We start from the raw sequence: 27,539 nt of genomic DNA on the forward strand, positions 1-27,539 counted from the left end.
ACTGGGAGCTGAAATGCATGTCCCTGGAGTCATTCCAGTGTGTCCCTTCAAGAGTAACTCTGCAATGCTCCTATACAGTCTTTCATTGGTACTGAACATAATTATACAAATAATCCAATTCAGAGCCTGAACTGCCTGGATGTACTCCACGCTACAAGGCATCTTAGATCCTTTATAAACCATTTGCTCTTTCTGCACATCCACAAAGTTTCAGATTTTTTTTTATCATCTCAGTTGTTATATATCCCTAGGAATGGTGCTATTTAGTCTACAATCTTCCATCATTCTTCATACTCATTACACTTAATAAATTTCATTACATTTAATAACTTTGAAATTTTACTACATACAGTTTTATCCAAATATACAGTTTTGTCCAGACAATTGCCTGGAACCCAAACCAACTTAAATCAAAATTGGCACAATTCTCATTTTCCATTTTCACTTCACTCACTCCCAGTAAACACTAGACAAGGAGAATCAACTCAAGTTACAACTCCTGTCCAGAATAAGGCATCAACTTTAGATTCTCAGCAATAGGACACAAGCAATACTTGAGATAAAGGCAAGGTATTCATTAAAACAATTAAATCACAACAGAGTAAAAGTTTTTTTGAAAATTCCCTCTGAAGAACAAAATCTTCACTACTCATCTAATTCTCTCAAATGCTTCAAATCAACTACAATACTCATCACAGAAATATTCTTAATCCCACCATCATTTCAAACTAACTCCCCATGTCCAATTTCTTCAAGGATCTTGAACACAATGTAACCTGCAAACCGCCATAGCATGAACTCTTACAGCAAATCTCTTAATTTCTGATTGCACAAACATCCAACCTTCTCTTCAGCCTTCAGCATACTTGATGACTCCTCTAGCAATTGCTCATTGTTAGCTTTGCGTCACCCAAGAACCTACTTGTCTCCTGATTTCTCAGCTATACACTTCCCGTAAATATTGACAAGATTGTTGTGACCTCCAATTACAAACCAGATTACCTACCAAAAGAGTCCTTCCCTCTCATCTATCTGAAAATGAAATCAAACACAATTTTCATAATTAACTGCAAAATGAGCTTCAAACTACAGACACCATTATATCCAAATTTCCATATCCTATTTCAGCTTGTCTGCCAGATTACTTTAACTCATCCCTGGCAAACCTCTCTCAACCAATCCTCAGCAAACTCAAATTCATGCAAAATCGAGCCACCTACACCCTAAATTTCCTTACATTCATCAATTCTTCCAGAAGAATTACTCCTCTGGGCCAGAGCCCATCAAAAACACACGGATCTATAGCCCAATAATTCTTTGGGAAACCTGTATTCCTCAGATTGCCACTGAAATAACTTGCTCAGCTTTCTACTACCTTCAGAATATTCCCTTCAATAGCTAACACCTAGCAATAGCTTAGCATGTCTTTCTTAAATCACTTACTCATTTGCCTCCTTTAAAATGAGCCTTAAGGTATACCATATGACTAGCTATTACCTTGTTACTATTTTGCTTGCTATCATTCCAGTATAGCACTGTAGAACATTTTCTGAAATTAAGCACACTACTGAAATATATAGATGACCTTGTGATTTTTGATCTTGATCATTACCAACTATGCAAGTGAGCTAGAACTGAATCTTTGATGTTTTTAAATCAGTGCACATGGTTTAGTTCTACATTGATGAATCAAAGGGGCCAAGGGGAAACTCCAAGATGCCATCTTCTCAATAAAATGCAATATTTTAATAGTTGCAGGATAAGAAACCAATTCAGTTCATATAATTCATTTACTCATTTAATTTGTTTAGTGTACTTCTAATACCACAAACTCTTGCAATATCAGCATTATGCTGGAGTTAACCAATGCCAACATGATCAAAAATGTTTTAGTCCTCGCAATCAAAATTATACTACTTCAGACCTATTTTATATAACTTTTGATCATAACATTAATATCTTATTTAAGAAATCTGTTTCAACCATTGTTTTCTTCCAGAGCTCATCACAAAATGAACTACATCTCATCACACCAAAAAATGATCAAAGCTACAGTCACAAAACTGCATGTGGCTCACAGCATTAAAGATCCAAGTAAAAGGATAAATCAGCTTTCGGGAACATTACATTGATTCATGACCAATTGGCAGTATTTGCGTATAAATACTTTTTTTAATAATTTGGTCATGCACAAATTATTACTTTGACAAAACACTTCTAAAGTGTTCATTTGAAATAACACTTTAATACGGTAAACATTCATTAATCTCAAACTTAAGTCTACTCTACTCATTGTGTTAGAGAAAGCTCCAAATACAATGGTGTAAAATGATCCCTGATTCTACCTCTGACTACGATTCTGCTATTCAATTCTGCTTTGAATTGTACCACAAGACCTACTACTATTACTATTTCATGCAGTGTAATCCAGATCGCAAAATGTAATCATTCAGGAAAGTACTGCAGATAGAATATCATGATGTAGTAATATGGCCAAAACAAGGCTACTGAGATTTTGTGCACAAATGAAAATTATTGTATTTTGGCAGAAAGAATATGAAAAAGCAATACAAACAAAACAGTAAACTGAATGGAGATTATAGAAGCAGGAAGATCTGATTCTTTTGCCAATCACTTTAAATTTCCATACAGCTACAGTTACCTTAAATTAATGGCTTTTAACTTTGATCACATATTTATAATGGTACTCTGTTAAACAAATTTCAAAGTTTAACTACCTCCAAAGCATTTATCAAGAACCCTAGCATCTCCAGCACAACCAGTCTGTAATAACTCCATACTGGGATTTATCTGATCATAGTTTATAAATGTCAATTAATTTTGACTTGAATTGTTGTCTTCATGGCATGACGTGACATGCTCAAGATCTGCTGAGTGAACCCTCCCCTAAAAATTATCAAATGATTACACGTGCAATAAACTATCATCTAGCTTCATTAGATGTAATTTGGAATATTATAACCAGTACTAGTTATCTAGTATGATTTCTCTACTTTAACTGGTCAATCCTTCAGAAACTTGATCATTTATTTTTATTCAAACCAATATCACTACTGCTTCCTCCTTTATGCCTCTAAATTCTGCTTTCTCTTATCGAGTGATGATAGGTATAAATAATTCACAAGAATTTGTTTGATTCCTCTTCAATCCTTGCACCCTTTCACCATAAAGATGTTTGAAAAGTCTGATTCCAATTCAATTACTAATACATTGACAAATTCAACACTTACACTCCTTTTTCCTGAAGATCTCTTGCAAAATGTACAGCTTTGTTCAAAGTAACATCCATCCTTTCCCACTCTATCTACTCTGTCTTTCATGAAGCAGTGAACTTTGTGTGGCCTTCCTTTCCCCACTGCATGTGTATTCTAAACCTGCATGACCTGTTGAAATCTCAATTAACAATTAGTTGGAGTACAGGAAGGAGAGAGAGAACCTCCTGTTATGGTGTCATGACAACAAGCTTTTCCTTAATGTCAGGGAAACAAAGAGCTGGTGGTCAACTTCAGGAAAGGGGTGCTGCATATGCTCCTGTTTACATCAACAGTAATGAGGTCAGTAGGGCAGAAAACTTCAAGGTCCTTTGAGTGGATATCACCAATAACAAGTGGAGCAGCTCCTCTATTTCCTCAGAAGGCTTAAAAAATTTGTCATGTTCCCTTTGTCCCTGACCAGTTTTTAACTAGTGCACCATAGAAAGCATCAAACCTGGATGCATCACAGCTAGGTACAGCAACTGCTCTGACTGACAGCAAAAAAATGCATAAACTATTTACTTCAGCACACCAGCCTCACCTCTGAAGAGTGTGCACACTTCACATTAGCTCAGTAAAGACCATAAGATATAGGAACAGAAGTAGGCCATTCGGCCCATCGAGTCTGCTGCACCATTCAATCATGGGCTGATCCAATTCTTCCAGTCATCCCCACCCCCCTGCTTTCACCCCATACCCCTTGATGCCCTGGCTAATCAAGAACCTATCTATCTCTGCCTTAAATACACCCAATGACTTGGCCTCCACAGCCACTCATGGCAACAAATTCCACAGATTTACCATCCTCTGACTAAAGTAATTTCTTCACATCTCAGTTCTAAAAGGACGTCCTTCAATCCTGAAGTCATGCCCTCTTGTCCTAGAGTCCCCTACCATGGCAAATAACTTTGCCATATCGCAGCCATCATAATCTAAGATCCCAACCACCCGAGGCGTTCTCTCTTCTTCTCTTTCCACTGGGCAAAAGATGCAAAAGACAAAGCATGTACCATCAGGTTCAAGTTCAGCTTCTATCCCATTGTTACAAGGTCTTTGAACTTAGTACGATAAGATGGATTGTTAACCTCAAAATTCACTTGGATATAGCCTTTTACCCTACTGCCTGTTTGCAGCTTCTCTGCAATGGTAAACTGGTGAATTATTGCACTGAAGTACAGTGAAAACAACTTGCCTTACAACCACTTCAAAAGGTCAATTCTTTACAACAATGCATTGAGGAAGACAGGTTAAAACAGTAACAGAATCCAAAATATGCGTTATAGTTACAAAGAAAGTGCAGTGCAGACAAGAATCACAGTAACAGTTAGTGGGCATGTCTCAGGATGATTAGGGTTCTTTATGATGGATGTTGGCTTCTTGAGGCACCGCCTCCTGTCATCGATGGGTTGTGCCTGTGATGGAGCTGGCTGAGTCTACAACCTTCTGCAGCCTTGTGATCTGTACATTACAGTCTCCGTACCAGGCTGTGATACAACCAGTCAGAATGCTCTCCAGCATCCATAGAAATATGCAAATGTGTAACATAACCAATTTCTTCAAATCCAAAGTGCCACTACCATGCCTTCTTCACAATTGCATCAACATGCTGGGCCAAGATAGATCCTCTGATATGTCGGCAGCCAGGAATTTATAGCTGCTCACCCTTTTCACTGCTGACCCCTGAGTACTGGTGTGTATTCTCCCAACTTCCCCCTTCCTGAAGTCCACAATTTTTTGGTCTTGCTGGCAAAGTGTAAGGTTATTATTCTGACTCTCAACCAGCTAATACCTCTCACTCCTATCTGTCTCCTTGTCACCATCTGAAATCCTGTTAGCAACAGTGGTGTCATCAGCAAATTCATCAATGGAGTTTGAGTTGTGCCTAGCCACACAGTCATGAGTGTAGAGGAAGTAAAGCAGCTGGCTAAGCACGGATGCTTGAAATGCACTTATGTTGATTGTCAATGAGGAGATGATATTTCTGATCTGCACTGACTGTGGTCTCCCAATAAGTGAGTCCAGCATCCAGTTGTAGAAGCCCAAGGTTTGAAGCTGTTGTTTAAAACTGGGAGAATGATGCTGTTGGACACCAAACTGCGATCGACAAACAGCAACCTGATGAACATTTTGTTGATGCTTAGGTCCTCCAAAGTCGAGTGGAGAGACACTCGTGAGGTTGTGTCCACTGCAGACCTGTTGTGCTGATCGGTAAATTGTATTGGGTGCAGGTCCTTGCTCAGGCATGAGTTAATTTTAGCCACGACCAACCTCTCAAAAGCACTTCATCATAGTGGATACGAATGCTACAAGGTGACAGTTGTGAAGGTGATTCACCTTGCTCTTCTAAGATTGCTGCCCTTTGAAGCAGGTGGAAACCTCTGACTACAGCAGGGAGGAGGTTGAAGATTGGTCAGATAATGATTTTTCCCCTTAGTAATCAACCAAGGACATATGTTTGAGGAAGAATATTTTTCCACCCTAGTTGAAACCTGGAACAGCCTGAGCATCACAGGTATCCTCATAATATTTATATATGCACCCTTAATGAGGGACAATAAGTAGCTGACGGCTGACAGGCCCATTTCCTTGCTTTGTGATGCTTGCCTTCCTAATTGCTCACGGCACTACTACGTCGACTCAGGCCTAGGGGGCCGGCGTCAGGCACGATAATGGATTCTCCACTTCTCCCTCATCAGTATGCTCAGTTCATCTACATTAGCCGCGCCGCTGTCTTCTAGGAGGGTGTTGACCATAGTCTTGGGAGGGCGCCCAGGGTTCATCCTCTCGCGCTTGGGCTCCCATATGATGACTAGGCTGGCAGGTAGCTCGGGGTGGCGTAGACAGTGCCCTGTTAGTTGCAGTCTTCTTGCCTCGATTTTAGTGGTGAGCATCTGTAGGTTGTTATAGAGCTCGACTTTTGTCATGTGCTGTTGCCAACTCACGTCAAGAGCCATCCGGAGCATTCATGTATAGCAACCATCTAGAGACTTTCGCATCGTCTTGGTGTCCACGTCTCGCATCCGTACGTGAGAATGGACTCTAAAATCCTCTTTTTAAGCCCTCTGGCCAGGTTCGACTTCCAGATTTCCTTCATGTCATTCATACCCCTCCACGCCACCACCTTCTGTATCTTTATGTTCTTCTCCGAACTCATCATTCTTGACCTGAGGTACTTGTAGTCAAAGACTTTCTTAATGGTATCATTCTCTACAGTCTTGAGAGTACCTTCATCGCAGTTAAACGCCATGTACTGTCTTTTTAGTGTTTAGGTGAAGTCCAACTTTATTGCACTCAATTTCCACTTTTGTCAGTAGCTGCTGTGCTTCCTCCATCTGGTCAGAGAGCAGAACTATGTCATCTGCAAAATCGAGATCCGTGAGCGTAACTGGTCTGACCCTTTTGGTTCGCCCTGGTTTTATGGTAAAACCAAGCTTGTCATGATCTTTGGTAGCTTGACGCAGAGCGTAATCAAGGACGATTAGAAAGATATAGGGTGTCTCCTTGCAACACACCAGCTAGGAGCTCGAACACTGCTGTTTCTCTGTCTGGTGATACAACTTTTGCCTTGGTTTTGGTACAGCTGGACTCTATTGCTCTCAGTAGATGGTCTGGCACTCCGTAAGCTTTCAGGATCTTCAGCATTTTACCTCGGTGAATGGAGTCAAAAGCTTTGCAAAAATCAATGTAAGTAAGCGCGGCTGGTAGGTTGTTCTTCTCGACTTCCTTGATGATCCTACGAAGAGCGAGTATTTGCATTACTGTTGTGTGCTTCTGCCGAAAACCATTCTGATTGAATCTGAGCTTGGGGTCAATGGCGGTGCGAATCCTGTTCAAGATCATCCGAATGTATAACTTTGCTAAGATGCAGGTCAAGTTGATACCGTGGTAGTTATCTGTCTTTGGGAGGGATCCAGACTTGGGGACTGGGGTAATGTTTGAGAGTGACCACTGTTCGGGTTTGTCGCCTTTCATCAGGGCCATATTACATATGTCCAGCAAGATGGCATCCAGGTCGCAGTTCTTCAGGACATCTGGTGGTATCCCATCTGGTCCAGTGCTCCTGCCCCGTTTGAGTGCATATTTGGCCTTCTTCAGTTCCTCAATGGTGAATGGGCCGTCATTGATGTTGACTTGCGTGAGTATCATGGGTATGTCCTCTTCTTCCGTGGTTGGTGGAGGGTTTCCCAGCAGGTTCTTAAAGTGGGTAAACCATGTCAGGACACGGTCCTCTGCTGTTTTACCACTTATTTGACCTGATGAGGACTTTTTCTGTCTACTGATCTCACTGACTAGGCGCCATGCTTCTCCATGCTGCATGTCTTCATTAACAGCTTCTATCTCTCTCACCCTCTCAGCTAGTTCCTCTTCCTTCAGTCAGTCACAGGTGGCAAAGGGATTCTGCTTTGCTGTCTTGAACTTGTCTCTTAGCTTTTCTGTTTCGCTCCTTCTAAGTTCGGCATGACAAGCCTTGTCCACACTTCTTGCTGTGACGATGTCAGGATGTTTCGAGATCCGGCTCTTCTTGATTCGCTTCACAGTAGGCAAACTCTTTGTTGCATCTGTGTGCGCGTCTATGAGCCGTTGATAGCGGTCGGTGGCAGTCTCTTCCTCCTCCCCTTCCAGTAGGCCGAAGCGATTTCTCACCTCCACTGTGCACTGGGCTTGAAGAATAGGTTGTGAGGAGAATGCCATCCAGTCTCTCTTCTCCTTGGGACCTGTGGCTTTGGGTTGCCGCAGGCTCAGTCTCACTTGCATTGACACTACTCTGTAGTCAGAACCGACCAAGTTGAAGGTACTGTGTTTCCTGTAGATGGAGGCTCTGTTTTCATATGTCCACAGTTTACCAGCTCACTTCTTGAATTGTGTGTTGGCGGCAATAAGACTGTGTTCCTGGATGAAATCACTAGATTTTGTCCATTTCTGTTGGTAAAGTCTTGGTATGAGTATGGAACATCTTCCAGTCCGACCTGGGCATTAAAATCACCGAGCACAGCCAGGAAGTTATGTGCCGGTATTGAAGTGACAGCTTCGTGAAGTTTACTGTAGAAGGCCTCCACCTCCTTCTCCTCACTGCAGTTGTGCGGGGAGTAACAGATGATGACAGAGGTCGCCGGGATTCTGTCGAATTCTGCAGTAAGGATTCTACTCACTGCAGATACACAGTAACTTTCAGTGATTCATGTTCTAGGATATTCCAGTTCTTCTGAATAGAAATCCCTTTCAACATTTAAAATACATCCTTTTTTTTTCTATCCAAACATATAACCATTTCCTATACATTTTTCCTCAGTATATTCCACCCGTCATATTCTCATCCATCCTCTTTATCTGTCCATACTCCCTTATTTCTTCATCATCTCTGTACCTCTGTGTTCCCAAAATAACACATTCAATAAACCTTTTTTTCCATCTGTTAACCCGGGGTCCCCAACCCTTTTTGCACCGCGGACCGGTTTATCATTGACAATATTCTTGCGGACCAGCCGACCCGGGGGGGGGGATAGTAGGGTTGCCAACGGACAAGAGTAGTCTTAAATACATTGTGTTTATCCCAAGACTACCATGACCGTGAACCCTTGCGCGGGCACCTGTGTGCACATGCGTGTACGTGACAATTTTTTTCTACAAGTCATTTTTAGCGATTCTGTTCAGGGGGGTGGGGGGGGGGGTAATCACGACCGAAATATAGGTGATAAGTGGCTAATACACTCACTTTCGTTTCTAAAAGGGTTTATGTAACGAATTTAATATTAAACACACAGCGCATATTTTCCTCACATGAATATAGTGATGTCAATTATCAGGGGAGGACAGGGGAGCTTGAAGTACGTGTTGAATGAACTTCCAGTAGAAGTGGTAGAGTCAGATCCGATATTATCATTTAAAAAAAAATTGGATAGCTATATGGACAGGAAAGGAATGGAGGGTTATGGGCTGAGTGCAGGTCAGTGGGACCAGGTAGGAGTAGCGTTCAGCACGGACTAGGAGGTGGCCTGTTTCCGTGCTGTAATTGTTATATGGTTATATAAGTCAATAGCATCATAACATTTTAAGTAACGTTTGGATATTAAACACACAGCACATATTTTCCCCGTATGAACATATAAAATCATTGCAACACACCAATATCGCTGAATCAGCGAGAGACGGTGCCGTCGAAGGGTGATGGGAGATAGCAATACTCGAAGGGGGTTCCTTATGTCCAGTCTATTCCACAATTTAGTTTTCACTGCATTCATTGCAAAGATATGTTGGAAATGGAAGCAACGTTTTCAGTGCTTTCATGGCTATCTCAGGATATTTAGCCTTGACTTTGATCCGGAATGCCGGCAGAGATGTTATGTCAAACGTACTTTTCAGCCCGTCGTCATTTACCAGCTCGAGGGGTTGATCGATCGTAAAATACCTTGTTTAACTGGTTCAGCCTGCACTGACATGGATGACGCGTGCGTAATGACCTCGCGGCGTTCATGCTCAACAGTGGACGTGACAGGGAATGAGGAAAGGTGAGCTGACTAATATCGCCAAATCATATCGTTTCCTCACGGCCCGGTAGCGTATGCTTTGCGGCCCGGTGGTTGGGGACCGCTGTGTTAACTAATCCTTAGCACATAGTAATATATGACCCCAAGATTGTGTATTGCAATTTTGTCTGTTAATGGAAATTAAATGGCATCTGATGGTCCTAATACACTATTCAATAGTTTTCCTCAACTTTTCTGCTTGGTTACATTTTCTTTAGAAGTTGTAACAATGTATTAAACACAAGCTCCCCTTCAAAAATCATGCCAAGTGTGCTTAATTCTACTATTGTTTTCTAATTCTGTTATCACTTGATTAATATTTTCCCACCACTTACCGTACTGTGCAAAAGTCTTAGGTACATATATAGCTAGGGTACCTAATAATTCAGCACAATACTGTAGTAACTATGTATTGCACTGTACTGCTGCCACAAAAAACATTCATGAGATATGTGAGTGATATAGGACATGTGTGTGTGTGTGTGTATATATATATATATATATCTATATATACATACATACACACACACACATAGGGGGGGGAGAGGGGGAGGGAGGGGAGGGAGGGGGGAGGGGGGGAGAGAGGGGGGGAGAGAGGGGGGGAGAGAGGGGGGGAGAGAGGGGGGGGGAGAGGGGGGGGAGAGGGGGGGGGAGAGGGGGGGGGAGAGGGGGGGGGAGAGGGGGGGGGAGAGGGGGGGGGAGAGGGGGGGGGGAGAGGGGGGGGAGAGGGGGGGGAGAGGGGGGGGAGAGGGGGGGAGAGGGGGGGGAGAGGGGGGGGAGAGGGGGGGGAGAGGGGGGAGAGGGGGGAGAGGGGGGGAGAGGGGGGGAGAGGGGGGGAGAGGGGGGAGAGGGGGGGAGAGGGGGGGAGAGGGGGGGAGGGGGGGGAGGGGGGGAGAGGGGGGGAGAGGGGGGGAGAGAGGGAGGAGGGAGATATTGATTGAGAAATGGTCAACAAACCAATTGCTTGCAATCAAATAACCTTTCCTGGTGTCTCATTGTTGGATGCATCTGCACCCATGCCACTCCCGCCCCAGCATTCCTTCTGCGACATCTGGCCCATACCCTTCTGGTGGCACTCCATCCTCGCCACTCCCAACATCCTTTGCTCCCACCAAAATTACAAATTCACTCTCCTCTCTACATTGACAAATACAGTACTGTTCAAAAAGTCTTAGGCACCCTAGCTGTATATCAGGTAACAAATCAATAGTTACTTGTTTTCCCTCTCTCTTTCTGAAAATACACGGATATATTTACTACATTCCCAAAAGTCAAAGCCATTCTACAATGCAAAATTATGGAAAGAGACAATATCAACCTTCTCCGCAGCTAGCTCGCTCAAATCTTGAGGATGCAGGTTCTGGAATTTTATAGAAAATGTCAATTAATTTTCCAATTTTAAAACCAATGGCATGTCTTTCAATGAAATTTCCACAATCTTTGGGAGGTTTATGCTTTTTCTTCCATAAAGACAGATAAAATTTAAATTTCTTTGCTTTTTGTTGCCCAATTTTTTCTGCACCCAGGAGACCCAGATCAATATCAGCAGACCTCTACCTGTTTAAATATCAATGGAGTGTTTTTATGTTTCTCGTTAGACAATTAGCATATTATACTTCCTTTACAATGCCTTAATAAGACTTCAGATTTACTATTTTTTTAAGAAATGTTATTAAGTATTCTCTTCTAATACTATATTTAGCTCTATTCAAGAGCTAAAGCTGGATCACTTTTATCATTGGAGATTTGCTTTTAAATATATAAAAATTACTTGTATGTCATGCTATACAATATACTTTACCAATCTAGCACAGACAACCTGCATCTCAAGTCTTCAACTTTCTTCACTTGAGCTTAACTAAATCACTTTTAATCTTGATTTACAAGTCCTATAATATTATGACCACTGATTCCTAAATGTTCATCTACCAGATCAATTAACTCTTCAATAGGTACATTTAATGTCAGAGAAATGTATGCAATATATATCCTGAAATTCTTTCATGAAATATCATGAAATTTAAAACTCCCTCTCACCCATTGATTTCTCCACATACTGAGCTATCTTGTATAGATGAATTATTCACAAATTCTTCCCCCACTAATTTGATTTGTCCAGTAAATATATAGATTAATACCCTACAGTCGTATTTTCTTTGCTACATACACATCAAATTTCTAATTTATGCTATGTCCTCAATATTACTCTGATACAGGAGTCAATATACAATATTTGCTTTCATTTGCTATTTTCTCTGGATCTTTATGCTTTCATGATTCAACGACATACTCAGTATTTCTTAAATTTAATGGGACAGAAAGGATTTCGATCTCCTCAAATCTATCATCACCTGAAGTGCAATAGTTTTTCAGGTCAATCCCATTACCTTTCTACTCCTCACCTTTTCTAAGCGACTCATCAATAGGAATATCAATTTCCAACTCCTTTTTTCCAAGTTTCCCCTATGGCAGTGGTCCCAAACCACCGGGCCGCAAAGCATGTGCTACCGGGCCTCAAGGAAACAATATGATTTGGCAATATGAAACGATATGAGTCAGCTGCACCTTCCCTCATTCCCTGTCACGCCCACTGTTGAACTTGAATGCACTCGAGGTCATTACCCACGTGAGGTCATCAGTTGGTCATTAACCTACAACTACTCAATGAGTAAAAAAACAAATGTTGCTTGAGAGCTTCTTTGGAAAAGGTGGGAGGGGACATAAAAGGCCCAACGATGATGATAAGGCAGAGACAGCTTAAAAAAAGAAAGCTTCCTTCAACAGAAAATACGACGAGTCGTACATAAAATACGGCTTTACTGCGACCAGTGACTTGCACACTCCAAGCCCCCTGTGTATGATATGTGGAAACAAGCTGTCTAATGAGGCAATGAAGCCCTCAAGACTGCTTCGGCACCCTGGGTCCAAGCACCCTGCACTTAAAAACAAACCTGTTGAGTTTTTTTGAGCGGAAAAAACATGAGCAAGTGGGACAGGAGCAAGTGCTGAGAGCCACCACCTCCACAAATGCTGCTGCTCTGACAGTACCTTACTTAGTGGCCAGCTGTACTGCTAAGGCTAAGAAGCCTTTCACTGTTGGTGAAGAATTGATTCTGCCTGCTACCAAGGACATGTGCCGTGAACTGTTGGGAGAAGTTGCAACTAACAAGATGGCACAGATTTCTCTTTCAACTACCACAGTTTCAAGGAGAATCAATGACATTAGCGGAGGACATCGAAGCACAGCTGCTGGAATGGCTTAACGAGTCACCGTGGTATGCTATGCAGGTCGACCAGTCTACCGATGTTGACAACAAGGCAATACTGCTGGTTTATGTGCGATATATATTTCAAGATGATGTGCATGAGGATATGTTGTACGCACTGCCGCTGCCAACTAACACAACTGGGGCAGAACTATTCAAGTCTTTGAATGACTACATGTCAGGCAAACAGGACTGGTCATTCTGTGTTGGAATATGCACAGATGGGGCTGCAGCTATGACTGGACTGCTGTCTGGTTTCACTACCAAGTCAAAGGGGTTGCTCCTGAATGCCAGTCTACACACTGTGTCAGCCGAATAATGTCACCTGATCTTAACAGCATATTGAGTGACGTTGTTGAAGTTATCAATCACATCAAAGCAAAGGCCCTTAACTCACATCTGTTTGAGCAGCTTTGCGAGGAAATGGATGCAGAGCACAATCGCCATCTCTTACACACTGAAGTCAGGTGGCTATTAAGGGGGAGAGCCCTGGCCGGGTTTTTGAGTTAAGAGAGCAGCTACAGAGATTTCTTTCAGGAAAAAAGTCACCACTGGCAGCACACTTCAGTAGACAGCAAAACTCGCTTATCTGTGTGACATCTTCAACCTGCTCAATGAACGCAATTTGTCACTTCAAGGAAGAATGACAACTGTCTTCAAGTTGGCAGATAAAGTGTCCGCTTTAAAAGCCAAACTGGAACTGTGGGGACAGCGAGTGGACAGGGGCATATTTGACATGTTCCCAACATTAGTTGGGATTTTGGGAGAGACTGAGGCTGCACCGTCCTTCTCACAGCTGGTGCACGATCACCTATCTTCGCTGTCGTCAAAATTCGAGCGTTACTTCCCAACCGCAAATAACCCAAGACATGCAAAGGAATGGGTCCGTGACCCACTTGTGAATGTCCCCGGTGAATCATCCATGTCAGCGCAGGAAGAAGATCAATTCCTTGAGCTTGCAAATGACGGTGGGCTGAAAAGTATGTTTGACATAACATCTCTGCCAGCATTCTGGATCAAGGTCAAGGCTGAATATCCTGAGACAGTCATAGTCATATTTTATTGATCCCGGGGGAAATTGGTTTTCGGTACAGTTGCACCATAAATAATAAATAGTAATAAAACCATAAGTAGTTAAATAGTAATATGTAAATTACGCCAGTAAATTATGAAGTAAGTCCAGGACCAGCCTATTGGCTCAGGGTGTCTGACCCTCCAAGGGAGAAGTTGTAAAGTTTGATGGCCACAGGCAGGAATGACTTCCTATGACGCTCTGTGTTGCATCTCGGTAGAATGAGTCTCTGGCTGAATGTACTCCTGTGCCCACCCAGTACATTGTATAGTGGATGGGAGACATTGTCCAAGATGGCATGCAACTTAGACAGCATCCTCTTTTCAGACACCACCGTGAGAGAGTCCAGTTCCATCCCCACAACATCACTGGCCTTACGAATGAGTTTGTTGATCCTGTTGGTGTCTGCTACTCTCAGCCTGCTGTCCCAGCACACAACAGCAAACATGATAGCACTGGCCACCAGAGACTCGCAGAACATCCTCAGCATCGTCCAGCAGATGTTAAAGGACCTCAGCGTCCTCAGGAAATAGAGACGGCTCTGACCCTTCTTGTAGACAGCCTCAGTGTTCTTTGACCACTGATAGCCACAAAAGCACTGAAAATGTTGCTTCCATTTCCAACATATCTCTGCAATGAATGCAACGAAAACTAAATTGCGGAATAGACAAAGAAACCCCCTTTGAGTATCGCTGTCTCCCATCACCCCTCAATGGGACCGTCATGTGGCAGGGAAATAAGCCCAGGGCTCCCACTGATTCAGCGATATTGGTGTGTTGCAATGATTTTATATGTTCATACGAGGAAAATATGCACTGTGTGTTTAATATCCAAACATTACTTAAAATGTTATGATGCTATTGAAGTATAAGTGACTTATAATTATCACTATATTCATGTGAGGAAAATGTGCACTGTGTTTAATATTAAATTCATTAGATGAACACTTTTAGAAATGAAATTGAGTGTATTAGCCACTTATAAGTGACTTATAGTTGACTTACCACCTATATTCTGGTCATGATTAACACCGCTCCCCCGCCACCCACCCGGTCGGCCGGTCTGCAAGAATATTGTCAAAATTGAACCGGTCCACAGTGCAAAAAAGGTTGGACGTCCCTGCCCTAGGGGTACTACAACATGAATCATGTGACAATCTGTGCCTAGAGTCACCAATCTTACTATGCATTTACATCTGATCATTCCAGAACCAATTAAATTGTTGCACATTAGTCTTCATCTGAATCATTCCAAATACGACTTCATAACCCTATCACTCAGGGACAGAAATTCTGTTCAGACAACATGATTAAAAAAAACTTGTTCCAGCTTCAGTAAGTTTCCATTCATTTGTATACTCAGACAACACTTCAATTTTGTTTTCATCTCAAACTGTTCTGCCTCCATCTGTGCTGTCTTTATCTACTCATTTCATCCTGGTCAAACTTAGCTGCTCACTTTTTTTCTATACATCTTAGTATACATTGTCCTACTATTTAAATCTCTTGTGCAATGAATCCTTATCAGGTTTATTACCACTGTTTTATATGATGTGAAATTTATTAATCTACAATAGGACACAGCAAAGACAGAAAATTATTGTAAATCAGAAAATAAATTATGCACATAAAAAGAATACAGTTGTCTCCAAGGACCATTCAGGAATGTTATGTTTGTGTTGTTTCCTTCACCCTTGTCCAAGAATAGCAGAAGTGTGTGCTTCTAGTACCATAAAAACCATCTTCTGGTTTTACTGAGAAAAAAATACTCCCCTTTTCCCATCCCAAACTCAGTCAAATAGATCAATCACTAGAGAAACATTTCACTAAAATGTGAAGTAGGAGATCCTCCTACAACAATCCTTTAAGACGTAACTCATCTTGCATCAAAAATAATTAAGATGAATAGCCCTTCAAAATTTTGAAGGGCTACTGAGATTCAAAGCCAATCTAGAATTTGTTTTCATTATCTGATATGCTTGTAAAATGCACTTAAAAGCTCAAAGTTAAGACATCATACAGCAGGGCCACTATACACTTTTGCAGACTAACAAGTGAACTGAAAGCTCTCTTCTATTACACAAATTTAAAACGTCTAATTAATACAATTAGACGCTTGAGAAAACAAATAAACACCATTAAATGGAATTGTATGCACTTTCAAAACTGTTATTGCGGGACTGATTTAATCACAAGCTACATCCTCTAATTAAACATCTCAAAATAAACGTCTGCTCAAAATTTATCAATGTGTATCATAAATGGAACAATTTTACCTCATTAATGTGTTTATATGTTTTGATCAAATCTACAGAAAGTTTCCTCAATGGAGCAGTGATAGGGTCACGGAAAGTTTGGGGCATTCGTCGCTGCAACATGACGACATCAGGCATCACCTGTAAAAAAAAATGTCAATATTTATTTGAAAGATCATCCTTAATATCAAGACAAAAGCAAATTCCAAGAAAGTAGATCAGTACCATGAAATACGAATGACCTGATTTAATAAACTGGTTTATAGTAATCACTTAATTTTACACCCCAAAATAAACAAATTTTCTTGTGCATCACCCACTGGCCTATACAGCTTGCTTTCAGAAGCAGACAGATTACCACTGAAATTACCAAAATCCCAGCAACTCTTATCATAATGCTATGCACAAATTAACACTTTTAAAATCAATGGATGGTACTCAAAATATTTACTGAATTTTATTTGATAATCCTTACAGAATGAGGAACATCCAATCAAATGGATGCATTATTTTGTAGGATAATGAAAAGCAGAAATCAAAATAAAATCTGCACTTCAAAAATATTTTAAGAGGCAATAATTTTCCTTAAACATTGGAATACAAACTTAGAATAAGAAATATTCCAGAAGCACACAATACAAAATCAACTACAGAAAACCTAATCTTTTCTTTCAATGGCACATGTTCTACCCATTGTGGAGAACTTAATTATAACAGCAAGCTTAAGTGAAATTAACTAAGAAAATAGTAGTAAATCATACAGCCCCTCGATTCCACTACTACTCATTATGAAGGCAGTTGATCTGCCCGAGGCCTCATTTTCACTTCTGTGCCAACTCCCCACAGCGCTCTCTTCTCCAATTTTTCAAACACTGATTTAATGCCTTTATCAGAAGGTACAACAGCAACATTTAAGAGACACTTAGTCAGGCCTATTAATAGGCCAGGAATTGGAGGGCATTGACCAAGCACAGGAAGATGGGATTAGCTTGGACAGGCATCATGCTCAGCAGGAAGACAGGAAGACAGGGTCAAAGAGCGTGTTTCTATACTGTAGTCTTTAATGTTTAAACACCTTAATGATCTAGCTGCCACAACATTTGAAAGAAGAGAATTCCTTGAGTTTCACCACCTTAGTCCAGAAGACCATTAGGAGCAGAATTATGCCATTTTGGCCCATAGAGTCTGCTCCATTCTATCATGGCTGATCCAATTTTCCCCTCGGCCCAATCTCCTGTATTCTCCCCATATCCTTTCATGCCCTGACCAATCAAGAGCCCATCAACCTCTGCCTTAAGTATAAAGACTTGGTCTCCAAAGCTGCCTGTGGCAAGGAATTCCACAGATTCATCACTCTCTGCTTAAGAAATTCCTCATCTCCGTTCTAAAAGAATGCTCCTCTATTCTGAGGCTATGATGTCCTCTGGTCTTCAGACTCTCCCACCATAGGAAACATCCTCTTCACATCCACTGTATCTAGGCCTTTCACCATTCAATAGGTTTCAGCGAGATCATCCTTCGTTCTTCTGAATTCCAGCAAATATGGGCCCAAAGCCATCAAACACTCTTCATATGACAAGCTTCTGTGAGAAGAACAGTTAAATTCCTCTTACATGGGTCTATGAAAGAAATTAGGATCTGATATCACAGTTTGTTTCTAAGAGATATTCTAGCTTAGGACAGAAGCAGAATATTCAGTAGCAAATAACTCATTACCAGGAGTTAGACAGTTAAGTGCAACTACAAAAGCACTTGAAACGCAACCTCATACAGGACTAACCACCGTTTTATCATCCCATCTGTCACAAAATATTTGCTCCTTCCACGTTTAGCATCTTGAAACAACACACAATATATTCAATAGCTTCTCCAATATATTCCAGATCCAATACATAGAACTACACATCAGCAGATGAGTTAAAGACAAATACCTGCAAGTCCCTCTCCAAATAACACAATACTCAGACATGATTTTAAGAAAAATCCCCCTTCTGATCTTGCAGTCTAAATCCTGTCAGGTAAAACTCCACCATGGCCTAGACGGACATAACAAACTCCAAGACACTCAACAGCAAAATCTAAATCAGCCAGTCCACAAAGTGTTCTTAATTTAAAATCCTTGATCATTTGCCCAAGAACTGACAAGCACAATGTGGTGACCATGATATAAAAGAAATGAACTTATCCTATATCCTATTTAACTATTTAAGCATAATCATTCAAAAGCCTGCACATTTTCCACTGAGAATTGCTAAGTGGAAGATTTATCTAAGTAATCTGAGGCACAACCACATAGAAAACACAGAAATATTTACCAGAAATAACAAAAATAAAAGCTTTCAATGGATGCCTATTATAATTCAATTACGTACATCTGGTAATGAACAGAATCTGTGGAGGTCCATGACCAGCAGTGGTCCACAGGGATTATTTCCAAGGCCAAACAAATGATATGGCTGAAAATGTAGGTGGAATGACAACACAAAAATTGGTGGCTATCAATGGTGAACATCGTCAAAGGAAAAGGCAGGGCATAGATCAGTCAGGTGAAAAAATATGGACAAGCGTGAGGCACTGTACTTGGAGAAATCAAATGCAAGGTAAAGTATACTGTAAATGGCAAGATCCATCAGGGAACTGATGTACACAGTGACCTTGGATATAGTCCATTGTTTCCCCAGGGCAGGGGTTCACAACCTGGGGTCCACAAACCCCTAGCGTAATGGTATTGGTTCAAGGCATAAAAAAGGTTGGAAACCCCTGCCCCAAGGTGACAACACTAGCTGTAGATAGGATGATAAAAGGTGGTATAAATTCATGGTTGCCCTCATCAATCAGGATACTGAGTATAAAAGTCAGGAAGTCAAACTGTTGTTGATTAGACTGCGCCTGGGGGGATTATGTACAATTCTGGTTGCTGCATTTCACAAAAGATGTGGAAGCTCTAGAGTGTGCAGAAGAGGTTCACTAGGATGTTGCCTTAAATTAGACAGCATTAATTACAAGGACTGGTTGGAGAGACTTGGATTGTTTTCTCGGGAGCAGGTGAGCTGAGAGGAGATCTGAAAGATGTTTTAAAGTTATGCAAGGCTCAAATAAGGGAGACAGACAGAATCTTTATTCCAGGGGGGAATGTCAAACACTAAGTTTGCTCATATTCCCCAAGATTTTGAAAAGTATGAAATCACCTTAAAGATTAAATTATTCAAAATGCTAATAAAGTTGATGGTGGTGAGGGGGAGGACAGTGGGAGGAAATGTTTCCCCCCACACTGTGGTGATTAGAGGGCGAGTGTTAAAATGAACTAAAAGTAGAACGTAGGAGATACTCAGCTGGTCAAGCAGCACAAGGTGCTTGGTTTAAGTGTATTCCCGATTCAGGGTCTTGATCTGAAATGTTGACTTGCATCTTCTCCTTCCATTATTGCTGCTTGATCAACAGTTTACACAATATTCTGTCTTTGATCCAGATTCGAGCATGTGCAGCTTTTTGACTTAGGCATCGTAAAATAAGGAGTCATCCACAAGTAATTGCCTTGAGAAAAGAATTTATTCACACTAGGAATTGCAGAGGGCGAAGGATATTCAGACAGAGTCCTCTTAAAACAAATCAATACACTTTTTGATACTGCTTAAAGGGATCGGACAGGAGGGTAGAGTTAAAGAATCACTAATGTCATGCTAACAGCTGAGCAGGCTTGAAGACTGAATGACTAACTGCTGCCAATACTCCTTCAGTTACTTTCACAATCCTTAAGCTAAATTTGAATAAAGCTACCCTCAAACATATTCCAGATTTTTATATAATCACTATTTCCCTTTTCTTCCATATGGACTGACTGGCTGCAGATCTTCAACAATGCCCAACCGCAAACAAAACTTTGTATTTCATGGTCCAGCTTTATCAGGTTGAGAAATAGCTCAATTGCAATAATAGTTACAAGAGGATACTTACAGAAAAGTCACTTTCCCCATGTTGACTGAATAAATTCTCTCGCACACAAGGACAGAAAAAATTATTGGTTTGAACATTGTTAACATTCACTTCAAAAAGCACATCAATACTAAATATTGAAGAACAAGTACACATATCCAAGTAAAATTTTACTTTGTAGTATCATGGTGGTTACTCATAACAAATCAAATCAAGAAATTTCTGAAATTGGCAAACAAACTTGAATGAATGAACTAGATCTAGTATATATGCTCTCAAATTAAGCTTCATACCTGATTAGTTACAGTAGGCTGAAGCTGGTCACTGTATGATAAGGCAGGCACCTGCTGGTCATTTACAGTCTGTTGATGACGGTCACTGTATTGCTGGTGAGAATGAGGCACCTGCGTAGCCATTTGAAGGCCAGCAGCATGAAATGAAAATGAAGGTGCAAGCCGAACGGTTGAAGGTTTGCATGCTGAGGTCTCTCCGCCTGTTGAAAGAAAAATAACTGTAAGGATATTAATCAGAAATTTATTTTGTTTCATGACTCCCTTGTAGCCAATAACTCTTAATGGAATAGAGTAAAACTAGAGATCGCTAGCATCTATCTGCATTTTTTTTATGTTTGTGTCGTGACAACAAGCATTTAACCCCAGGAGATAAAAAGACCAACTTTCATTCAACATGTACACAAATTAACACTCCAACTTTCTACACCAATCTTGGTGTTGCGCCGAACAATGCACAATTTAGTTAGTCCAAGAAAAAAATATTCAAAATTAAAAAAACAACAGGTTTCTGATTGCACAAGACTATTTCATATAATGCCTTCTAATAAAATAGTTAGAGGGGCAAATTTTTAGTTAAATATTAGATGAATTTAAAAAAATACAAACTCCAACTTCCAAATATAAAATACAACAGCTCCAAGATTAGGGCAAAGGAGGGAAGAGTTTCTCAATTGAGCAACTTCTATTCCAAATAAAAGGTGGCATTGCTGGATTTGGTCCTAGGAAATGAACCAGACTAAGTGGAACTTCTGAAGGAGAAGCATTAAGAAACAAAGCATAATGCCAAAAGTTTTAGAAAAACTCTGAAAAAAGATACAGACAATTCCAAGGCCAATTGAAAAGTCAATTTCAAAGGGATGAGAAAACATCTGGCCAAGGTAAATAAAGGTTAGGAAGCAAAAATATAATTCATAGTGACATGACATGGAAACAGGCCCATCAATCCAATCTGTCCATGCTGACAAGTTGCACTGGCGACCATAAGAATGAAGATGTTTCTGCTGCAATCTAGGTAAATTTCCATGAGGGAGAAGAGTACAAAAGAAAATCAAAGTCAGAACTCCATCGATGACCAAATAATACAGTGCAAGTTTTTTAATAAAGATTTAAAGATGTCATATTGTTAATGTAAATGAGAATGTGAAAACTCAAGGAAAAGGGTAAAATAGGCCAAGACAACACGAGGGGAAAAAAAACCAAAAAACATAAAACAGTACCCCAAAATAGTCTAAATACATATGAGCAAGGTAAGGACTGTAAGAGAAGATGTGGCACGACCAGTCAGAAACCAAAATTGTGAGTTGTAGCAGGATACATATAAAATCGGCTAAATAACAGGAAAAAGAGAAATCAGTTTCTCTTTCAAATTCAGATAGTGGACCTCCACAGGGATTGTACTCATTAATTGTTTTCCTTAATACATAAGCTCAACTTCCAGGTTTGCAAATCCACAACCCCTGAGGAATAGTTAACTGTGAGTAATATTTAAAACAGTAAATTGGGCAAATCGGTGGCAGATGAAAGTGAATACTGAAAAGCGTGAAGTGCTTCATTTTTGTGATGAAAAATAGGTATGGGCAATATGATAAACCTTTATATTTAAAAAATGATTAAGTTACAACTTTAGTAGTGTATACATTCCTGAAGCAATAAAAAGGCAGCAGAAAGTATTTATCAAAACTGTTCAGTGGACAGACTGGAGAAGATGGGATAGTCCTCTGAAGAGATTGTGAGCAAATCTGATTGGAGGTACTTAAAATTATATAGGGATTAGAGTGGGTAGAAATTGCATGCAATGGTTGAAAGGTCAAGAGCCTCGAGACAATGAATGAAGGTGACCAATAGAAGAACCATAACTGAAAAGAGGACTTTTAAAAACTAGAGTGTGACAACCTGGAGTGCATGACCGAGAGTAGTGGTGAAAGGTGGTTGAACTGGAGCATTCAAGGAGTGTAAAAGGGACATCTAAAATTTGAGTTGTAGATTATCTACATATACTATATGCAACCTTGAGACTCCTCTCCTTACAGGCAGCCACAAACAGAACCCTTTAGAAAAAGACCTCCAAAACACCCAATGTACAGAACAAAAACAAATCATGCAAACAATAAAAGTAAACAAATAAATTCATAACTTAAGTTTATGAAAATCAGTCCAAAGGCAGTTACAACCGATCTAGGAGCTCTTTAGTTGCAGGCCATACCCTTAGTTCAGTGCAGAGACAAGTAAACCTCATGGAGTAGCGAGCTAAACATCAGCCCATCTTTCACCTCTGGCCTCAACACTCTAACCTTTTCAATCTGCCTCAGCATTTAAATCAGCCAAATCTTGGGTTGTTCCTCGTTCTCAGGCTCGAGCCCTGCCACTTTGATATGCTCTCAGGCCTGGGCCCTCTGGCTCAATTTGGTCCAAACCCAAACTTTCCAATCTCACCCGACACTTAAATTGGCCAAACAGTCCAGGCTCCGCTACCTCAACTCTGCTTCACCTCTGTTCTGCTGCTTCAAAATGCCTCCGAGTCTGCTCCAGCAACAGCAAAACACTGGCTTGATCCCCATCCTCAGGCCTGGGCCCCACTGCCTCAATTCAGTCCATACCATGCCACAACCGTCCTGCACCTTCGAGACTTTAGTACAGGCTGTTCAAAAGCTCAGCTCCAAAAGGGAAGTTACAAGCTATTAATTGCAGTGATTATTTTCCAGAAAAAGTGTGAACAATAAAGTAGTTAATAGTTGTGTTTGCAGCCAGCAAGTCATCACTGTGCTTCACCAGCACCATCATAAACCAGAAGATTAATAACCAATCTCACAACATCCTCAGGACAGGCACCTGTGGCATCTTCAAGGCAGGATCCTGTACCATACAATCTTTGGCCATTTTATCAATAGCCTTGGTTTTCCCAAGTAGGAGCGCTTAGTGATGATTGCAATATTTGCACCTACTCTGAAAAGAAGTTGAGTGCCTGCTTGCACACAACTGTATCTACAAAAATTTCAGGTATGGACAGCTATATGGCAAGTGTAATCCACGCCTTATGCCACACAACCATTGTTCCAGCAACATTTAGTCTCACCTCCAACATAATCAATAGCATGACCACTAGCATGGCACCAATGTCCTAATGGGTACATACATCATCATTAATACAATATCATCAAGAATATTAAGACGAATGAAATTTACAGCAATTTGGCAGCTTGGATTCAGAATTTGCTTGCCCATACCATAAGACATAGAACAGAATCAGACCATTTAGCACATCGAGCATGCTCCACCACTTACGACCAACAATAATGGTGAAAGCATGTTATTCTGGCTGGACTGGCAGGAGGTAAAGAATGGGCATAAGTGGGGCCTCTTCAAGTTGGCTGTCAATGTCTAGTGGTGTTCTATAGGGATCGTTATTGAGACTTTTTCATGTTGTATGTCAATGACTCGGATGACAGAATGATGGTTTTGTGGCCAAACTTTCAGATGATACCAAGTTAGGCTGGGGTTGGGGTGGCGGCAGGCAGTAGCGTTGAGAAACGGCAGTACTGCAGGAAGTCTGCAAAAGGACTAAGACAGATTGGGAGAATGGGCAAAGTAGCACATGGAATACAGTACAAGGCTGTGTATGGTCACGCATTTTGGTAGAATGAAAAAAGGCACAGGGCATTTTCGAAACTTGGAGCAAATTCAGAAAGCTGCGGTGCAAAGGAACTTAGGAATCCTCATACAACATCCCCGAAGGTTAACTTGCAGATTGAGTAGGTGGTAAAATGCCTTGTTAGCATTCATTTCAGGAGAAAAAGCAGCAAGGATGTAATGCAGAGGCTTTACAAGGCCAGACTGCACCTGAAGTATTATGAGCAGTTTTGGGCCCCTTACCTAAAGGATGTGCTGACATTGAAGAAGGTGGTCCAGAGGAGGTTTGCAACAATGATCCCTGCCATGAAAGCGTTAATATATGAAGAGTATCTGGTGGCTCTGGGTCTGTACTCCCCAGACTTAAAAAGAATTTTTGGGGGGGGGGGGGAGAGGGATCTCACTGAAACCTACTGAATATTGAAAATTGAAAGGTCCAGATAGAGTGATGAGGAAAGGATGGCTTCCTATAGAGGGCGATCAGAGTACAAGGACGTCACTTTAGATGGGAAGGATTTTTTTCCTGGCCAGAGGGTGGTGAATCCATGGGATTCATTACCACAGAGACTGCTGTGGAGGACATCTTTATGTATATTTATGGTACAAGGTCAATATGTTCTTGATTAGTAAAGACATCAAAGGTTACAGGGAGAAGGCAGGAGAATGAGGTTAAGAGAGTTAATAGATCAGCAATGATGGAATGGCCGATCAGACATGATGGGCCAAATGGAGTAATTCTGCTCCGATGTCTTATGGCCATGTGGAGATCTGTGCCCGATGCTGTTCTGCAAGGATGAATGCTGGGTCCCCTTTGTTGACTGTAATATGAAAAATGTATTTTAAAACTTCAAAAATGTAGGTAGCTTGGCTAATACATTTCTTAATATTAAAAATTGGTTCAGGTATGGACAATGAAGAAGACTATCAAGCTATAGAAGGATATAGATCATGGAGACATTGTAGGTGGAGTTTAAAATCGAAGGATGCAAAGCTTAGACCAGGGATCAGCAACCTTTTTGCCTCTGCAGGCCAGATCTCGTATCAATGAGCGGACGGTGGGCCAGATAAATGCCATAAAAAACTTGAAATATGGGAATTATCCATTTAAATACATCTAGTTATGTTTTGCCTCAAATTGGTGAATAACGCATGTTAGAACATCATTTCTGCTTAAGGTTGCCTACCCCTGGTTTAGACTTTGGTAAGTCAAATGTAAAGGGCAAGTACACAGTTAATGACAGGACCCTCAACAGCACTGATCAAAAGGGATTATGGGGTACAAGTCCATGGCTCCCCGAAAAGGGTAGTACGATTAGAAAGCATAATCGCCTTGATTACAAGAGTGAAAAAGCTCACGTTGCTGCTGTATAACTCACACAAGATGCAGGAGGAACTCAGCAGGCCAGGCAACATATATGGATAAAAGAGTACAGTCAACGCTTCGGGCCAAAACCCTTCAGGATTGTCGAAGGGTTTCAGCCCAAAGCATTAATGTATTTTTTTTCCCATACATGCTACCTGGCCTGCTGAGTTCCTCCAGCACTTTATGCGTTGCTCAGATTTCCAGCATCTGCAGATTTTCTCGTTTGCTGTTGTATAACACTCGTTAGCTCTCATTTAGAGTAGTATTGTGTGCAGTCCTGATTGCCCCATTAAAGGAATGATGCAAAGGGTTTTGGACAAGGTGCAGTAGAATTTTACCAGGATGCAACCTGGACAGAAGTGTATTAGCTATAAAGAAAGGTTGGATAAACTTGAATTGTTTTCTCTGGCACATCAGGAGACCTGACAGACCTCTCTGAAAGGTAGAGAGATGGTCTCCAATAGGATAGAAATGTCTAACACTAGCAGGTATAGCAGGGAAAGCTTAAAGGATGTATGGAGCAAACTACTGCTTTTTTTTAAAAAAAAGCATAGAAAATGGCAGGTGCCTAGAATGTGTGGCCAAAGGTGGTAGCAAAAGCAGATATGATAGCAGTGTTTTAGAAGTTTTTAGAGAGGCACATGAAAATGAAGGAAATTAAGGGGTAAGGATCACATGCAGGTAGATAGGGTTAGCATTATTTGGCATTATGTTCAGTGCAGACATCATGAGCAGAAGGCCTGTTCCTGTACTGCAGTACTCTATGCTCTAACACTGGAGAAGCTCAACATCTAGTTATTTGCTACTGCTACTCTTAAGTGCTTTCTCAATCCATGCCATTCTTTAATATTTCAGGAGCGAGGGATTTCCTTATTCTCACCTTTGAATGCATTTCGTGACATGAAATCACATAAATCCTGATTTGGAGTACATAGTCATTCCATCTCAGCTGGGTGTAAATTGTGTGGAACTCCCTACCCAAAACTACTGTCATATGTTCAAAGTTCAAAGCAAATTTTTTATCACAGCACATACATCTTATATCCTACCTTAAGATTTATTTTCTTGTGGGCTTTTACAGAACAAAATTGAAATTCAATAGAATTTATCAAAAAAAGAGACACTGACAATGTGATAAAGACAAACTGTGCAAATAAAAATAACTACTGAGTATGAGTAGTAAAAGAGTCCTTGAAAGGGAATCAGTTCAAAATAGTGCTGTTTGATGTCATTCACAATGGTTCATGAGCCTGACTGTTGGAGGACAGGAGCTGCTATGTGGGACCTAAAGCTGCTGTACCTCCTGCCCAATATATAGGCATCCATTAGTCTCGTGAGACCATGGATTTGCGCCTTTCAAGGTTTCCAGGGAGCAGGCCTGGGCAAGGTTGTATGGAAGACCGGCAGTTGCCCATGCTGCAAATCTCCCCTCTCCAGCAGCAGTGAGAAGAGAACATGGCCTGGTTGGCGGTCTTCTAACTTTCCAACATCAGTTTACTTAACTGTTCATGAACACCTTACAAATTTATTCACTTTCTGCAGTTTTTTTTGTATATACAGTGGATCCAGTTAATTGGGACACATCGGGACGAGTATATTTTGACCCAATGAGCAGCTGTCCCAATTAGCCAAAGTTTCAAGGAAATAAGATCAAGTAGTTTCCCGGTATATATGACGATACTCTCTTCAGGGTCTTTAAGCCAGGTACAAGTATCGATCATAACCAACATTTTGATGACAAACTCCACTATCTTCTTCAGAGATGATGCCTGGGCATTTTTAGTCTGATGGTGTTTATGTCCCTGAATTCCATTCTTCCTGATAGAATTTTAACAAAGGTGAAGAACTTGCATTAAGTGAGAACTGGAATTCAATTGCAAACAAAGTGGGAGAGCAGAAACCCAATTGGATGAGGACTAACCAATCAGGAGG

The 27,539-nt window shown here is 41.0% G+C and overlaps 1 protein-coding gene across 6 annotated transcripts in view; it reads right to left on the reverse strand.

Moving 5' to 3' along the window:
• LOC140198849 (dual specificity tyrosine-phosphorylation-regulated kinase 1A) overlaps window positions 1-27,539 on the reverse strand; it is a 157,510-nt gene that overhangs the window by 47,795 nt on the left and 82,176 nt on the right. For 4 of the 6 annotated variants that reach the window (XM_072260005.1, XM_072260001.1, XM_072260002.1 and 1 more), the window contains exons 3-4: window positions 20,618-20,835; window positions 16,413-16,532 (exon numbers count right to left, since the gene is read on the reverse strand). In XM_072260005.1, the coding sequence (XP_072116106.1) occupies window positions 16,413-16,532; window positions 20,618-20,835 (338 nt within the window). The remainder of the gene's footprint in view (window positions 1-16,412; window positions 16,533-20,617; window positions 20,836-27,539) is intronic. The other 2 variants (XM_072260003.1, XM_072260004.1) reach the window with 1 other exon arrangement.

Source organism: Mobula birostris, chromosome 6 (genome assembly GCF_030028105.1).
Source record: "Mobula birostris isolate sMobBir1 chromosome 6, sMobBir1.hap1, whole genome shotgun sequence".
NCBI lineage: Eukaryota > Metazoa > Chordata > Chondrichthyes > Myliobatiformes > Myliobatidae > Mobula > Mobula birostris.